The 17,160-nt window shown below is 42.6% G+C and overlaps 1 protein-coding gene across 1 annotated transcript in view; it reads right to left on the minus strand.

The window, feature by feature from the left end:
- The window catches only part of kmt2cb (lysine (K)-specific methyltransferase 2Cb), a 70,899-nt gene that overhangs the window by 44,165 nt on the left and 9,574 nt on the right, over nt 1–17,160 (minus strand). Inside the window, exons 2-11 of the mRNA XM_030773689.1 lie at nt 16,205–16,296; nt 13,260–13,413; nt 11,344–11,541; nt 6,513–6,604; nt 6,098–6,207; nt 3,622–3,784; nt 3,219–3,390; nt 2,587–2,701; nt 1,624–1,799; nt 1,181–1,479 (exon numbers count right to left, since the gene is read on the minus strand). Coding sequence (XP_030629549.1) covers nt 1,181–1,479; nt 1,624–1,799; nt 2,587–2,701; nt 3,219–3,390; nt 3,622–3,784; nt 6,098–6,207; nt 6,513–6,604; nt 11,344–11,541; nt 13,260–13,413; nt 16,205–16,296 — 1,571 coding nt within the window. The remainder of the gene's footprint in view (nt 1–1,180; nt 1,480–1,623; nt 1,800–2,586; nt 2,702–3,218; nt 3,391–3,621; nt 3,785–6,097; nt 6,208–6,512; nt 6,605–11,343; nt 11,542–13,259; nt 13,414–16,204; nt 16,297–17,160) is intronic.

Raw genomic sequence — 17,160 nt, forward strand, 5'->3', positions numbered from 1 at the left:
TTTTTGGTACCAGATCTTCTTGTGCTCCACTTATAATCTCGGTCTCAGTTGTTTCATCAGAACTATTTACTCATTCTAGTAGTTTGTTGCCGGACTGCTTCAGGTGGCCTGTGTTTCTCTCTGTAGCTCTCTGCTCAACCTGCTCTATGTTGCTTCACAATCAGTCTACTCACCAGAGGCTTGTTTGCAGGTAAATGCAGTGTAGAGCTATTCCTTTGCTCTGTGCCTCTCTGTCAGCTGTCAAACTTTACCATTCTGATACTGCAGCCCTTTCCATTGAGTTTATTGTGGAAATTCATACCGCGATGATGATAAAAATACAATACAACGCGCAGCCCTACCAGTTGTTCAATAACAAGAGTTGTAAGAATGATCCTGACATACACGGCATGCATCCATTCACCAAACTGAACTGCACTGCTTTGCACAGTTCTCCACACATAACTCATATGCTTTGGCCATAAATGGCACAAAAAAATACCATCCTCACAGGGCACTGAAACCTGAAAATATTGGGAAAATCCCCACAGCAAACTAAAACCCTGAAATAACCTCTTCAGCCCAGTCTCCTGGGAAATACTGTCTGGTGGAGGGCCTGGGCCTACTCTACTGCGCATTTGCGATTTTACCATGTCTGGCCTGAGGCTATGGGACTGGGTGATGAATGGCTGCCCTGGAGGTTACCCTGAAGAGCAACCTCAACAGCTCTCAGATGCAAACTAGTGCCCAACCAGCAAACTCTGGTAAAGAATGGCAAACACGAATCCTCTCACTCGACACCAAGGGAACACAAATGTAAAATGAAACAGATTTACAAATTAATACGAACTTAAAAAGCAAAGTGAGTCAAGTCTGGAAAATAAGGAGTCAGAACCAAGTTTGGGGAGAAATAAAAAAATTAACCAATATCGAATTTGTTGCAATTTGGGGTATAACAGCCAAAGAAATTGCATTCTATAGGCTATAAATGACTGTAACTCAATAAGACCAACAATTAAGTTAATCACAGTGTACAAACATTACATTTACAAAACACATTAATAAAGAAGCACACTGAGGGAAAAACAGAAAAAAAAACAAACCCAATTTAGCAACAACAAAACAGCTACCCTTAGCATGAATGTGTCTTGACTAATAGACAGAAACAGTTTTAAACAGCTGGCTCACAACAAGGTCTCACCAGATGCTTTCTCCACTGCTGCGTCCGACTTTTCCAATTCCACCTCACTAACTGCTTCAACAAGCTCCACTTCTGAGTCTGCTTGGTAAGGCTCAGAGTCCATGTGTGACTGAACAGGCTCTCCAGAGTCTCCTTCTGTGTTCTCACGGCCCTGAACTGTCTCTTCACCCGGCTCCGGAGCCACGGGCGTCTGACCTGATTCTGGGTAAGCGTGTTTGCAGATGGAACAGACAAAATCCTCTCCTGGCTGGACGTCTTCTTGCCCCTCTACTTGCCGCTCGCACTGCAGATGGAAACACCTGGGCAAACGAAAAGGAGACTTGGACATTAAACTGCTTCTATGGGAGTGTTTCGTAAGGTGTTTGATGATCCCAAAACCCAAAAAAGTGATAAGATGGAGATCTGAGCTAGACAGAATATCTTTTCGTCACGCTCTTACGTACCTTTTGCAGCGGTGGCAACAGAGCAGGTCTGAGCTGTGTTCTGGATCTATCCCGTTGGCACACGCACTGCAGGTCAGTGTAGAAACCTGGTTCCCCGCACAACCGTCACACAGCAGACTGTTCTGGTGCCAGAGCCCACTACTGCGAGCACCACACTGAATGCATACTCGACAGTTCTGAGGAGGGAAAGCCTCTGTTACTGGTGCACATATTTACATACACACATTAACACAACCCCTGAAAAAAAAAATGACAAAGAAAAAAAAAACAGCCTCAGGCAGTTGATTGGCAATATCGGGGTACAAAACACATGTTAATAAACTCATCGAAAAAGATTCAAGTCAAATTGCTTGAATGTGAGCGACCTGAAAAAAAAAAAAAAAAAGAACAGAGGTGGGAGTCAATACAGGGAGTGGAAATGTCCCGTAAGCTTCAATGGAAGTATGACTGCAGCTGTTTTCATACTTTCTGGATGCAAGTCAAGGCTACAAGCCTTATTAGTGCACCACACTGAGGACAAAAAATAGACTGAATCACTCTGGGTCACTTTTATTGGACTTTTCAGTAAGCATCCCCCATCTGACTCCTAAAGACATACAGATTTTTATTGTGAACAATGAGAGTGCATTCCATTTCCACTAAGAAAACAGAGAGGAACCCAAAAGAAAAGGACTTTTTATTTGTTTAAAAAAAAGGGGGGGGGGGCACAAACAAATCCAAGAGGACAAAAGCAAATTAAAGGCTTATTCTGCCTGTAACCAGTGTCCTTGCTCTTAAGTTGTTTAATTTTCTTGTTTGCAGATAATTGGATTGACGGGTGTGTTGTACATCAGTATGGAGAAGACGATCTCTCACGTTATGGCTAGTATAACTACCACTATCAAGGGCTCAGACTAGTTAAGATAAGATTTTGCATTTGGACACATTACTGTCATAGCTGATCAAATGGGAAATGGTCCTTACCTTACACCTCCAGCCATTGGTGGGGATGGTGTCCATTACTGGCTGGAGGCAGAATGTGTGATAGCCCTTGTCACACACATCACAGACTAACATCTTTGTGTCCTCGCCAGGGTTTCTAAGAAGCATGCGAAGAAAGACTGAGTCAGAACAAAATACCCTCTCCTCAGTGACTGCTTTTTAATGCCATGAAACTAAATCTGGCTTCGTTTGCTGATGTCTGTCTAAACTGTGTCTCAAGAAGTTCTGTTTACGAGAATATTCATTACAAAGCATGAGAACGAATGAGTAAATACACGAAATGTGCTGGCAAATAAACAAAGAAGAACAACTAAACACCAAACAGTCAGTGGCTCTGAAGGGAAGGAGACATTGAATGACTATTTGCATATGCAGGGAGACAGAGAGAGAGGGTGAAGGACAGAGAGAGAGAGAGAGAGAGAGAAATAGAAATAGAAGACAAAGAGCAACAGAGTCAGAGGGAACGAGCGCACGAATGAACAAATTCAGAGTGTCTAGAAAAATAAATAAGGTCACCGCACACAGAAATAAACAGCCTGAAAAAACCCTCAAACACCCATGGGAAAATGGCAGATCCTTGGATAAGGAGGGACACTTTTTTGGCAGAGACTCACTTGCACGTCTGGCAGACTTTGCATTCGGGACACTGCCAGCCAGCCCTTTTCAGCGGGGTTACGGTAATGTCCAGACACATGCCGTGGTAGTGCTGCCCACAGCTGGTACAGAAAAACTGGTCCTGAAGCTCACCAGGACTGTCACACAACGCACAGTTGGCCTCCTCTTCAGCTGTATAGGAATGTGAGGTTTAGAGGCCAAAGAGATAGTGAGTTAAAAAGTTACAGTTCTGATCTGTTCATTACCTTGAGGACATGAGAGAGAGAGAGAGAGAGAGAGACAAAAAGAGAGAGAGAGAGAGAGAGAGACAGGAGTCTTAATTCTTTGAGAGAGAGTAAGAAAAGGAGTAAGAGAAAGAAAGTATGAGGGGTGAAAAGAAAGAGCCCCCACTGCTGGACTTACATTTGTCAACGGCTAGCTCAATGTGCTCAGTGCACAAGAGGGAGAGCTTCCTGAAATCCTGAAAGGTGCCGGCAGCCCCCGCGCATGGGTAATGGTACAGCCGATCACACCCCTCCTCACAGCACTTGATGGATGCTCCAAGGCGCTTACAATATGCACAATACTGAGGGAGAGGGGGGAGAGAGAGAGACAGAGAGACAGAGAGAGAGAGAGAGAGGGAGAGAAGAGATATGCTTTGTGTTTAAGCTGTAAACACTTCAACAAGCAAACAAATAACAAAAAAAAAGAAGAAAATGCAACATCATAAAGCTGTGTGTGTGTGTGCAGAATCAATCGGCACAACAAGGAGAGCCTTGCTCTCTCTATAATGGACTTCTCTGTTTTCAGTCTAATCTCAATTACCCCCTATCAGTTATTCAAGCATAGCTGAGCCACAGTGCTTACCCCACAGGTCGTACTGAGACTGCTTTAACCTGGACAACATCCATTCTGGACTCCCCCAACTGATCGCTTGAACGTTATGCCTTTTTCTTATAATAATGAATGTCTCTCACTGCTCTTTGTAACTACACAGGACTGACTGATCAAAGACATGTTTGATGAACATACCTGATATTCATTCATCCACACATCAGTTTTTCACACTAGGACTGTACTTCATTCAAGCAACTGAGGCTCTGTTTAACCTTTATTTTTACCAGATTAACATATTGTTTCAGAGAGATGATGTGACCACAAAACTGGTGCTGTGTTTAATCTTTATTTTTACCAGACTAACATATAATTTCAAAGAGATGATGTGGCAACAAAACGGCAATGAACAAGCAACATCAAAATCAAATAAATTAAGAAATGGTCATCAAAAAAAAGCTTTCCCTTTTTTTCATAAAACTCTTCTATCTAATTTCTATCAGTGATAACTCGCTTCCTCACCGACAGATAACAGATAAGACACTTCCTCAAAACACACACACACACACACACACACACACACACACGCACATGCACACACACAGACAATGTTCAGTTCCTGTTTTTGGCTGCACACAGATTTCACAGTCTGATACCTTGCTGCACGATGTGTTCTAATAAGATGCTTAGAAATACAGCCTAATAGTGCAAGACCAGGCAAGACCAGGGTTGTGTTTTGACTTCTGTCTGATTGTTTGCAGCTGCTCGTCACCTTGTGTCAACTGCGTGCTTATATTAGAGCCTGGGGCCATTCAACAACAACCATGGAGAATGAATTTCAATAAGGCATTCGGTCAGGAAAGGAAACAAAGCATGACTTTCACTGGACCCTCACAGTTCTGCTGTGTCATGGTGACCCTAATCAGTAAATGTGCATCTGTCCTGTCCTGTTGTGACGGAGTCATCAGAGGGGACAGGACACTGAATCAGCGAATCACAGTTCTCTGGCTGAGGTTTGCTGTAGGTCAACAAACACAAGCTGGCTGAAGTCTCACTTCAATTCGCAAGAAGGCTAGGTTTGAATGCTTAATTGAGCTAGTTACAGTCATTAAGCTGGTCAGCAAAGGAAGAGAATTAGCTTTATTACCCTGCAGAAAAACCACAGTCCGGTACTCAGTTCACAGTGAGAGTAACAACATCATGAAGTATTTGAAATCCAAATGTGAAAGCAACAGCAAAGCACACATGTTCATTAAAGCACACATGTTCATTAAAGCACACATGGTAGCATATGAACCAATTCTTCAACACACATGCACACACACTCATTCAGCTAAGTTGACCTGGCATTTAACTCCCAGATAAATGTGTGATTAGCTGCTCGTTTAGTAGATCAGAGGCATGGAGGGGGAACGCAATTAAAGGGACATGATTTTTTTGGGGGGGGGGGGCACTGAGTGCTAAGCTGACAGCAACAGCCTTCTGAGAACCGTGACCTTTCCATTTCACAGCTGAGTGCAGCGACTCTGATCAGCAGCAACCTTCAGCAGCCCTGCCAAATCCATCATCTTGCTCCCACTCCCTCACTGACAGCACAATCCTAACAGGGCGCGGTGATGAGCATACACACACACACACAACTGTCCTCCCATAAGTCCACAGTTCAACTATCTCAATGCTAACAGGTTCTCCATTAGGTTGGAGTGAAATGTCAATGTTACAGAGAACCATTTAATAAACCTGACTTTGGCATACAGAGACAGATTTTGCCCTAAAACATCTAAAACAAACAAGGCCAAAGAAATACATATTGGGATTACTCACGGATTTATGCCATGGAGCTGTGCGACACTGGCAACGAACGAACATTACAGATCCCCAAACCAATAAGTTTGTTCAGGAAAATTGTATTTTTCCACTGGGTTATTTACACATTCTCGCCACTGGCTTTCCAAAATAAATCAGCACATCACTGTCACATGTCTCAATTAGCCGACCACAGATTAAATTGCTTCTATGAGATATAATGCAGGAACCCAAAAGTGTGAAAAGCACCCTCATTTACCTTTGTGCTCCCTGAGTGGATGGCTCTGTCCACATTGAGCAATGATTGGTCCTCCGCCTGACAAACACCCTGTGACCAAAGTGCACACTTTTGGTGTGCCCAACACAGCCCTGGAAGAGAGGCAGAGAGAAAGACAAGAGATAAAGACGTAAGGAACTGTGACAGTAAGACTCTGTCAGTAACCTTCAGCAATCCACATCAGGCTTGTGTAATCAAGTCATCAAGTTAACTATTTCTCTCCTTCAAACTATTCGACATTCTAAATTTTGAACAGAACACTAAAAATTCTAATCCCATTCTAAACATTCTAAGCTTTGTCATTCTGAATCTTATCCATGTTAAAATGCCTCCCTCCTAAACCCTTGAGTTTGTGGCCAGGTATGCATGCTTTCTATGAACACCCCTGAGATCTTACCTGACGTGTCGAAGAGAGACTGGACGTCCACGTCGTCAGGCAAGCCAACGTGATGCAGCTCGTCCAAAAAACGGCCTCCCGAATCCTCAGCGCTGTTAACACAGGACAAAAACCAGACACATACAGGACAGGTTACTGCACGTTGAAAATAAAGGGTAAGACATGAGGAAAGTGATGGAAAGGTCGGAAGTTCTACTGATGTGCTGAAAGAAAGAGAGAATGAGAAGTGCACAGGAATCCAGACCGGTCATGCTTTAAACAGGTGAATAGACAGTGACGCGACAGTGAACATCAAATGCATGAAAACACCATGAAAATTGGAAAAGAGCTGAAGATTGAATGGTTCAATGTGTCAATAGTGTCTTGCTGTGTGGCGTTAAGTGACACTCGCAATCGATGACACATCCTGATCCAATATGAATCAGACAGTTCTTTGCAAAGGCTCACAAGGTAGCATTTCTATCTCGGGACAAATGCTGGAAGATGATCGTTGCAAAAAAAAAAAAAGAAAAAAGAAAGGAAAAAAAGAGCACATTTGAACTCCACACAGGAAAAAGCTCATTCTTCGACTCCTTGAAGCTCTCTTGAGTGATAAGGGTTAAGCTCTCAGAGACAAAGTTAACTTCATAAATAACTACGTGTATCCTCGTCCAGGGCCTGGCTGCTACGCTCCTGCCATCATTAGCCACGAGGATGAGAGGAGAGGTGTTAATTTGTTCTTGACATTCCCAGTGTTAAAGGGAGGGGGGGGGGGGGCTACTGACTCACAGCTCTTTTTTTTTTTGAAGTTGTGATGTGGGGGGCATGCTGGGAGAGAGAGAGAGAGAAAGAGAAAGAGAGAGAGAGAGAGAGAGAGAGGGTTCTGCTGCTGAAGAATCAGAACTGTTGATTGATTAGCTGGCTATGTAGGGATGACTCACCGTCAACGGACTCAGCCATTAAATGGCAATCACATCTCATTAGAACTGCCGCTCGGCCCGGCTGGCGCGGACCGTGTGACGCATAATACAAGCCCGTGTACGCGTGTGTGTGTGTGTGTGTGTGTGTGTGTATGAGATGCTTAATGAGGTCGCTGTAGCTTGTTTAGAGGTAAAAGGACAGTGTATGCTGTCTCTCAAGAAAAGATTCCCCATCCTTGGTGATGTGAGCGACTCATTTTAATTTCCAAAAATGAGCAACTAGAAAAAGAAAAAAAAAACTAAAGGAGTGAAGAGAAGTGATGCTGCTGTAATCTAGAGAGGCAGGATTTCTGAGTTGGCTGGATTAAACTAAAAGGCAAAAGTCAAGGCAGGATTTCTGAATTGGCTGGATTAAACTAAAAGGCAAAAGTCAAGGCAGGATTTCTGAATTGGCTGGATTAAACTAAAAAGCAAAAGTCAACACTGTTCAATAATAGCAGAGGCAGGAAACATTAAGACTTTTTGTAAGGCTCTTGACTTTTGGCTGAAATAGGAAATTCACCCCTTTTGACATACAACCTCATTATGACCTTGGCGTCTGTCATTTCCTCAGATGGTTTTTCAATCAAATACACGCATTTTTAGTTTTGGGTTTTTTTGGGTTTTTCAGCAAAAACACTCATTTTCCATAATGACCTAAAATGCACTTCAAACTACATTGATTTACCATGCCATTAACAACCATGGCTGTGTCAACAGTCAACTTTCAAATAAATTACTTTATAACTCTCAAATGCGAAAAAAAAAACCAAATTGAAGACTTAATTCTTGCCAGTGCAGCATTCCCTGAGTGATGTGTAATCACAGTTCTCATTTATTTTCAGAAGAAGTGGGAAAAAGCAGCATCCGTCACAGTATGTAAGTTACAGTATGTAAGTTACTTGTCTTAGACACTTACAATAAGTAAGTATCTAAGACTTATCATATTCTCACTGAATGTAAACAAATTACAAACACTGTTAAATGTTGGTCTACTGAATCTACATTTTAGAAACAGCGTAAAATACTCATCAAGTCTATGGGAGCTGACAAAAATTGCTTTTATTACTAATTACAGAGCGGTGCTGTTATATTATATTTAACACTGTCCGTTATATCGACGGTGGTAACTAACTGCTTGATATGAAGTTGGCTCCTGATATGTATGTTATTTACCTGTTTAGTTATTCAGTTTATTCAGTTCTGTGGTGCTGAGGGACTTAGTGCATGAAATGATTCATTCACTGTCTGAATTCAGCTCCCTTGAGGGGCCCACCTGTACAATATTGACTTGTACCAATTTCAGATTGCTTTGACCCTCATACTACCCCTATACCCACAATTTACCATTGGGGGCGGAGGCAGACTGACATGAGAAACTCATGCATTCACCTCAATTCTTTCTTTTACTTATCCGCTCATTTTTTCCCTTTCTTTTCTCTCTCTCTCTCTCTCTCTCTCTTCGCCTTGCTGTTGGGCACAGACTCAAACCCACTGACCAATTGTGCGGCTGGAGAAATGACAATGTTTGGCTGCACTGGCTAGCTGCCAGCACCCTGCTTGTCTATAATTACGTCACCCGGGCCTCTGGGAGACGCTTGATTGGCTCTAAAAAGCCGAGACAAATTAGGCAGCTGTCCAGGGGAGTGCGACTGGAGTCCTATTGTTGGTTAAAGTGCATGATGCACCCCTCCATCTTCTCAAGTCCTGTTCTTTGTAGCAACCAGACGCAGTGTAGGACCACTAAGGGCTGATGTAAGTAAGGCATGCTAGCCAGTAGCAAACCTAATGTGCTCAATTCTTTTTGGCAAACAGATTTAGCCTTCAACATTATTGCCCTTGTTTAAGAATAGACAGTTATGTTGTATATGAGCTCTCTCTCTCTCTCTACTTTGTGTGTGTGTGTGTGTGTGTGTGTGTGTATATATATATATATACACACACACACACACACACACACACACACACACACACACTGCCTGGCCAAAAAAAAAAAAAAAAGCCATTTGGATTTGGAGCCTGTGGAGGCAGTGTTATGATCTGCGGTGGCTTTAGCTGGTCAGGTCTGGCCTGATAACGTTATGTCAGCTGAGTACCTGAATGTACTGAATGACCAGGTTATCCCATCAATGGGTTTTTTCTTCCCTGATGGCACGGGCATATTCCAGGATGACAATGCTAAGATTCATCAGGCTCAAACTGTGAAACTGTCATTCAGGGAGCATGAGGAATCATTTTCACACATGAACTGGCCACCACAGAGTCCTGACTTTAACCCCATTAAAAGGCTTTGGGATGTGCTGGAGAAGACTTTACGGGCTGGTTTGACTCTCCCATTATTAACAAGATCTCGGCCAAAAATGAATGCAAATGTTGTGACGTTCCATAAGGTTGTCAAAACAATGCCACAGCGAATGCATGCCGTAATCAAAGCTAAAGGCAGTCCGACGAAATATTAGAGTGTGTGACTATTTTTTTGGCCAGGCAGTGTATACATATGTATGTATATGTGTGTGTGTATGTATGAAATATCATGCCACTTTTCCTGCTGGTATATACACAGATTCAGGTTACATACAACCATACAACACCACTTTCTATATATGAAGCCATATGTATCTGAATTTTTTTAAAAATGTGGATTTTTACACGTTGAAATTACTCATAATCCAATGTAATATTTGTGATTTTATGCCAAACAGCAGCACTGGGACAGAAAATTCGAGCCTTCCAGTACACGACTTCAGAATTAAATTTTCAGCTGTCTCCTTCATGTTTTCGCACAATTCTGTGGACAGTTTTGAATTAAATGGATTGTTCTTTGTTCTTTAACCTGCATGTGGTTTTTGACTACTTTACTTACATACACCCAAGATGGCTCTTTTACATATACTGCTCTACTTAAAGCAGTATATGTAGACTTTAGCAAGGACATAAGAATTTATGCTCTAACCTTAGTCTTACACACTCGTATGAGAAGGCCACATACATGCATTAATACCACAACATGATGTCTGACAGCAATCTATGAATAGCCCAACAATGTAGCATCACAGTAAAAAAGTCTGTATTTCCATCTCTATAAAGCATAACCAACATCACATGTTAACTGGCCGGCTAAACAGTTCATTGTAAAGGCACCAAACTGACTTCCTTGTTGATCCTGTTTATGAGTTAGGGTAGGTTCAGAATAAGGTTTTCAAATTAAAAAAAAACAAAAAAAACAAAACAAAAAATTTTTTGCCTCATTATCATGTCCTAGTATTGACATGCCTAATCTGAATGTTCAGGGCAGGGCCAGGCAATGACAACGACACAGTGGTAGTCTGACGTGTTAGTTTGCTGCTATAACACATCATTATGTCACAGATACTTTCACTAAAAAACCTGAAAGAGTCAAAATTTCAGGGAAGTTGAAACATGAAGTGTCAAGGACAGAAATCTGTCTAAAATTTAGCAATGCTTGACTGTTGCTGCCAAAAAATATCCACATATTCTAGCTCTTAGTGCTTGTTCCAGTATAGCCAGCTAACACACACACTCACCCACTCACCCACTCACACACACACACAAGTGCACACATGTACACACAAACCTAAGCACAAACACACACACAACTACTTCACTTATGTGATACATTCTCCTTTTTTCAATGTGTGACCCTGAGAGCTGCAAAACATCCATGTATATCAAAAAAGAAAAAAAACAACAACAAACAAACAAACAAACAAAACCCCCCAAAAAGCAGCATAGGCTCAGAGTGAGCTCTCCCATTTTGCTGAGCTCATCTGACGACTCTACAGACCACTGCAGATGATTTCACATCCTGAGGGGCCTCTCCCAGCCAAACAGAACATGACAGTAGCACACGGCTCAGCCAATCAGCTTCTTACCTCTCTGGGCCCTTGTGTCTCTCAGACTCATTGCCATTCCCGCTCTTGTCGCCATGGTCACGGTCGGCCTGGCTGTTTCTTGTGCTCTGCTTATGGTCGGCTGGGCGGATGTGCACGGGCGTGGCCTCGAATGCCCTCAGATCTCCCTGGCCTAACAGGCTCCTGCCTCCACAGTTACAGAATGCACAGAGCCGCTCACTGGAGGAGAGAGACAAGGAGAATTGAGGCACTAACATAGACATTGCTACATAATTTCATCCACACTGATATACACACACACAAACCCTATATAAATCTACACACATACATATATATAAATAAATAAATATATGTATGTGTGTGTGTGTGTGTGTATATATATATATATATATATATATATATATATATATATATATATATACACACACACACACACACAGAGTATATACTTACACACACACACACACACACACACACACATATATATATATATATATATATATATACACACTCATATACATACATATACATATACAGAGGGAGAGAAAGAGAGAGAGAGCGAGGGAAAGAGAGAGAGGGAGATAGGTACATTGCCACACACATTCCATAAATTCTAAAAGACTATCTTTCTTGTTCTCACTGTCCAATAAGGATCCAAACTGAGTTTAACAGAGTCCAAAACTCTGTGAAGCCTGAAACCCTATTCCAAGTTCCAAGAAATCTGACAACTGACGTGAACACGCAAATAAACACGCACACATACAAACACTTTGTTGATCTGTAAACAAGAACTGGTGTAAAAGCTGGAGTCTCGTGTGAGGGTCAATGGAACTGTCTTTTTGTCCAGTCTGGGTAATCCCCTAGAGGGAATGAGGTAGGGAAAAAAAGGAGAAAAGGAGTGGTAAACATTTCTCCATTCTCTAGGCAGAGGAATGACACAGCTAATGAGTTCCCTGGATATATGACTGGCCTCTGCTCTATCAGCCAATATTGACAGTGTGGTCTGTCACCAAGATCAATGGCAACCTTTTAAACTGGATCTCCACAGAGACCCCTGCCCATACAAAGCTAATGTCTCTCTTTGTTTTGACAACAGTTTGGACGACGTGGTTGGCTGAGCTATACTAACAGCATGAGCACACACGCAAGCATCATTAGCACCCTCGGAGCTTTGGGTCCGTAACCCCTTTAAAAGAAGGACTTAATTTGAAACACACACATACAGGCCATCCACACAAACTTTCATGTGTCCCAGGATAAAAGCCAAGACTCTGGAGCAACCTGATACTCTTGACCCTGACTCTGGAAGTTCAACAGCAAACTCTAGTTAGCCAGACATACTGTAGGTCTCTGCTAATTGGGCAGAGCACTTTGGACATTCTGTTTCACTCGTTACACTGTAGAAAGCCTTGCAGTCTCTGAAAGGTGCCACCTAACCATGGCAACAGTGAAATTCCAGTGTGTGCCAATGCGGATGCACTTCAGGAGGGTGCCACAGATGAGAAAGCCAGCCAGTCCTGGAGCCTCGCTTTAACTTAACCAGAGTGCTCTTTCAATTACTACTGATGCACTCACACATCCTCTGTCAAGCAGGCAGTCTTTGGAGGAGAAAATATATATATATATATGCATGTGTTGCCGTGCAACATTACACATGTATGTACGTGCATCAGCACAGACCAAGCCAGCCGTATACATTCCACATACCGTATATTCCAACACAGAGAACTCTAAGAGCATTCATACACAATACATCAAGCACACTGGACCAGAACACACATTCCTTCACCAACAAATAAGGTCTTCTATTCCTAAACACACTTTACTCTAGCACAAACACATACTAACACACACACACACACACACCTCTGCCCCAACCTCCAAAACACACACACCCTTTCTATACTGTAAGCAAACAGTGGAGCTGTGGCTCTGACCTGCTTTTGGCTTCTCCAGGAGCTGATGACGATGACTCCTCCGTCTCTTCTGTCTGAATGCTCGAGAGGTGTGGGGATGAAGGCTTCTCCTCTTCCTCTCCAGAAACCCCCACTGCTGCAGTTCCCTCACTCTGTTCCTGCTGCTCTTTAGTGTCTTCAGACGGAAAGAGAGAGAGAGAGAGAGAGAGAGAGAGAATTCTGTGGTTTAAGACATACAACAAACATTCACCCAACATAATCATATAAAGATATACAATACATGCTATTATTTTCCCACAGTGAAGAAGAAGGGATTGCCAAGACCTCTTTGAAAGGGGGGGGGGGGTAAAAAAGTCATTGGCTTTCACAGCACAACGGATGTCCCTGGGCCTCAGGTAAGTTCTGTAGCCAGACATCAAACACCACTGAAACTGTCTATGAAAAACCTTCACGAGGCTTTAGAAACACTCAAAGAGACTGGACAAAACCAACTTCAGTCAGGCAATATTGCACTTTCAATATGCAAGAAACATTTGACTAACAGTGTAAGCATATGTGCACTCAATGAACTGAGGTAGAGTGTGTGTGTGTGTGTGTGTGTCTGAGCTAATTTGCTCACAGCTAAAACGCTGCCTTTGTCCTTCTGATGGACAGGGGAATATGGAAACCATATGGCCGTACACTAATTACTAAGAACACACAGCGGAAACTGTAACCATGGAGAGAGAAAACAATGTTAAGAGGCGTGACAGAGCTGTGAGTCACCTGACAAGAGGCCACAGTGAGAGCAGTCATAAACAGACCACAATAAGGACTGCATTACGCAATATCCCATAACTTCCATAATCACTGTGTGATATTCACTGGATGTAACGCTTGGTTTCTGTATCCCTATCATGAATTCGTATGGCCGCCAGTACAAATACTAATACCTCAGACGGCATGCAGACGCTACCTTGAGTTCAAGCCGTTAACTGTGAAACAACACTATTCAGTACTTTACCCAACAGAAAGGTGCTATTTAGGTTTGAACTGGTGTTAAGTCCCTTAGAAGAACTGCAAAGTGCTTTATGGAGCAGTAAGGTGCATTGGCAGTGACACGAACAGTAATCTGGTATAACGTGAACCACAGTCTTGGTGACATAAAATTCAGTGAGAAAAGTTGGGGATAAAGGGTGACTGTTACAGCAATTTTCCTGTCCATTTTGACAGCCAGCCCCTCTATTCTGACTCGCGCTAGCACAGCACGTTAAGTGAGCGGCAAAAACACAGACACTTTTATACAATTCTCAACCAGCTGTCCAGTGCCCATGATGATTATTGCTTGAAAGCCCTTCATTTCAACAGAGACAGACAGATCCAACTCATTATAAGTTACATCATCCCAAATTTGAGCTTGGTCCCATTAACTTAGCGAAAAGGGGAGGATCTATTCAGAGCACAGATGTGCTCCATCTGTTGGCTAACATTTCACGGCTTTTTCAGTGTCAATCAAAATATCAGAAATGACTGACAGGTGGATTCGCACATTTTCTTGAAAAATAAGATCAATGTAACTGCAGATACTATTTTGCATGAAGTCTCAAAGTAAGAGTTTGGATGATGCAATGTCTTTTATTATTTTAAATTTTGATTAAATCTGACCAAGTGCATTTTTAGGAGTGGAACTGATGTGTTTATCGCTTCTTCTCCAAGATTACACTTTAGTCTTCATCTAAGTGGCAAAAAACATTTGCAAAAAAAGTGAGAGACGAACGAAAAACACAGTTTCACAGCTTAAGTGCTCACTGTTGCACAACAGTATTGCAGACATTGTCCTTGGAAGAAACAAATTTGCATTCACTCATAATTTAACATGTTTTAGAAAGAAAGACACACACACGCACGAACCCACACACACAGACACAGTGACTGCAGAAGGCCTTAAAGCCTTTAATACAAAAAAGCTTAACCAATAACCCAGTGCAGTCAAACTCTTGGCACAAATCACAGTGGGGTGTGACAACCCTTTGACAGCAGTGAGATCTACTGTACCTTGAACAAGAGGTCCAGGATCACTCAGTGCATTCACTTACCTGATCTACAATATGGTTCTGTCCCTGCCACACAATGAACATTCTAAATGTCCCTCCCTTCAACTGATGCAGAATCAGCAACTACCGCTGACTCATACCTACATACCCCCCCCTGCTGCAGAGAGAGCAGAGCAGGAAGGTGGCAGTCAATTATGAAAGGCAAAATTGCCGCAGGAACGGGGAGGAAAAGCTTGAGATGGGATTTTAAAAAGCTTTTAAAAGACGCATTAGCCATTACTCGCTTCCACTGGACCTAAATCTTGTGCTCGGAATGGAGGACACGGCATGGTGGGAGGGACGAGAAATCCTGATGATGGCTCCATGGCTAAAGTCAAATCCTTTCAATTAAAGAGTCTGGCGAAGAAGCCACGCTGAGTTTGGAGAGGGAAAAAAAACTCCTCATCAGTCATATCTGAAGACTATAGCCAGCAGATTCCCAAAAAGTTCCTATTGGTGCAGACAGAGATTTGGAGTCAAACTGTATGACTGGGCTAGAAAATCAATTCCCTGCTCCATCTTATGACTTTGTTCATGGTGAGAGGCCTTCTCTGCACTCTTACTGAGGAGGATGAGAGATAGGGATGGAAACGGAGGAGAGACCAGAGGGAAAACAGGGAGGAATGAGAAAGGAAATGCAAAAAGAAAAAAGAAAAGAGATTGAAAGCGCTCCAACAAGGAGGGCAGCCAGAGATGATGGAAGGAGTGAGTGAGTGAGAGATAGAGGACAGAAGAAACAATAAAGACAGAGAGACAGAGAGAGGGAAAGAGAGAAAGAGAGATTGAGAGAGAGTGCAAGAAAGAGAGTGAGATTACCGCGAGAGAGTGGGAGAAAAGGAAAAATGGAGAAAAAAGAAATGGGGATGGGGATGGATGAAAAGAGAGAAGACTCACCTGTTTCCTGTGTGCCGCCTGACTCTGCTACTGTCTCCATTCCATCAACACTGTCCTCGCCATCCACTGCACCTCTACCTCTGCCACGACTCCTGTCACACACACACACACACACACACACAGAGACAGAGAGAGAGAGAGAGAGTTACACTGGGGTGCTTGCCCTGGGGAAAAGGGGGAGGTTGATCATGAATTAGTTAAATACAGTCACAGCTGTCAATGGTTCTTAATGAAGGCATGACAGGAGCCCTAGGCTAGGGCAGGGCAGAAAGAGTGAGAGAGAGTGAGAGAGAGAAAGAGAGAGAGAAAGAGAATGTGAGTGTGTGTGTGTTGTGGAGAGGGGAACACATAACTGCTGATTGGAGCAAAACTTGTTGTTGAACCCACCACTCAACATAGCAATATCATGAAGTTGTCATGTGGCTACAAGCAGTGAAAGCTAACACCGACACAGCTCTGTTTGTACTATACATGTATAACGGAATCCTACAGTCAGCATACAGCAAGATATGAGCTCTTCCCTCAGACAAGCATTCAATAGTGGTCCATTCACTGGCACTATATTACATAGGGAAAACTCAGTATCCACACGAAATCTCCCAACTGTTTAAACTGCCATTGTGGCACTTAGGCCCAATTTAAAGCATTAGGGTATTATAACACACCAGGGAGAGAGATATAGAGAACCAGACTCAAAATGTAATCATTTATCAGACAATGAATGAAATTGAAACGGCCTTTTGTACAAGAAAAATTGAATTCACAATCGTTTGGCAGCATTGTGTAATATGTCCAGATCACCTGCCCAGACAAGAACACGAATAGTCTTTTTTTTTTTTTCAAATCTTTTTTAACTATGTCTGCTCAGCCCAAAGAACCCAAGTATTTTCAACGGGTAATTTCTGGAACTGCATACCAATAACGACAACCTAACCAACATTACAGTCATTAGAGCT

The sequence above is a fragment of the Chanos chanos genome, chromosome 5, assembly GCF_902362185.1.
Source record: "Chanos chanos chromosome 5, fChaCha1.1, whole genome shotgun sequence".
Lineage (NCBI taxonomy): Eukaryota > Metazoa > Chordata > Actinopteri > Gonorynchiformes > Chanidae > Chanos > Chanos chanos.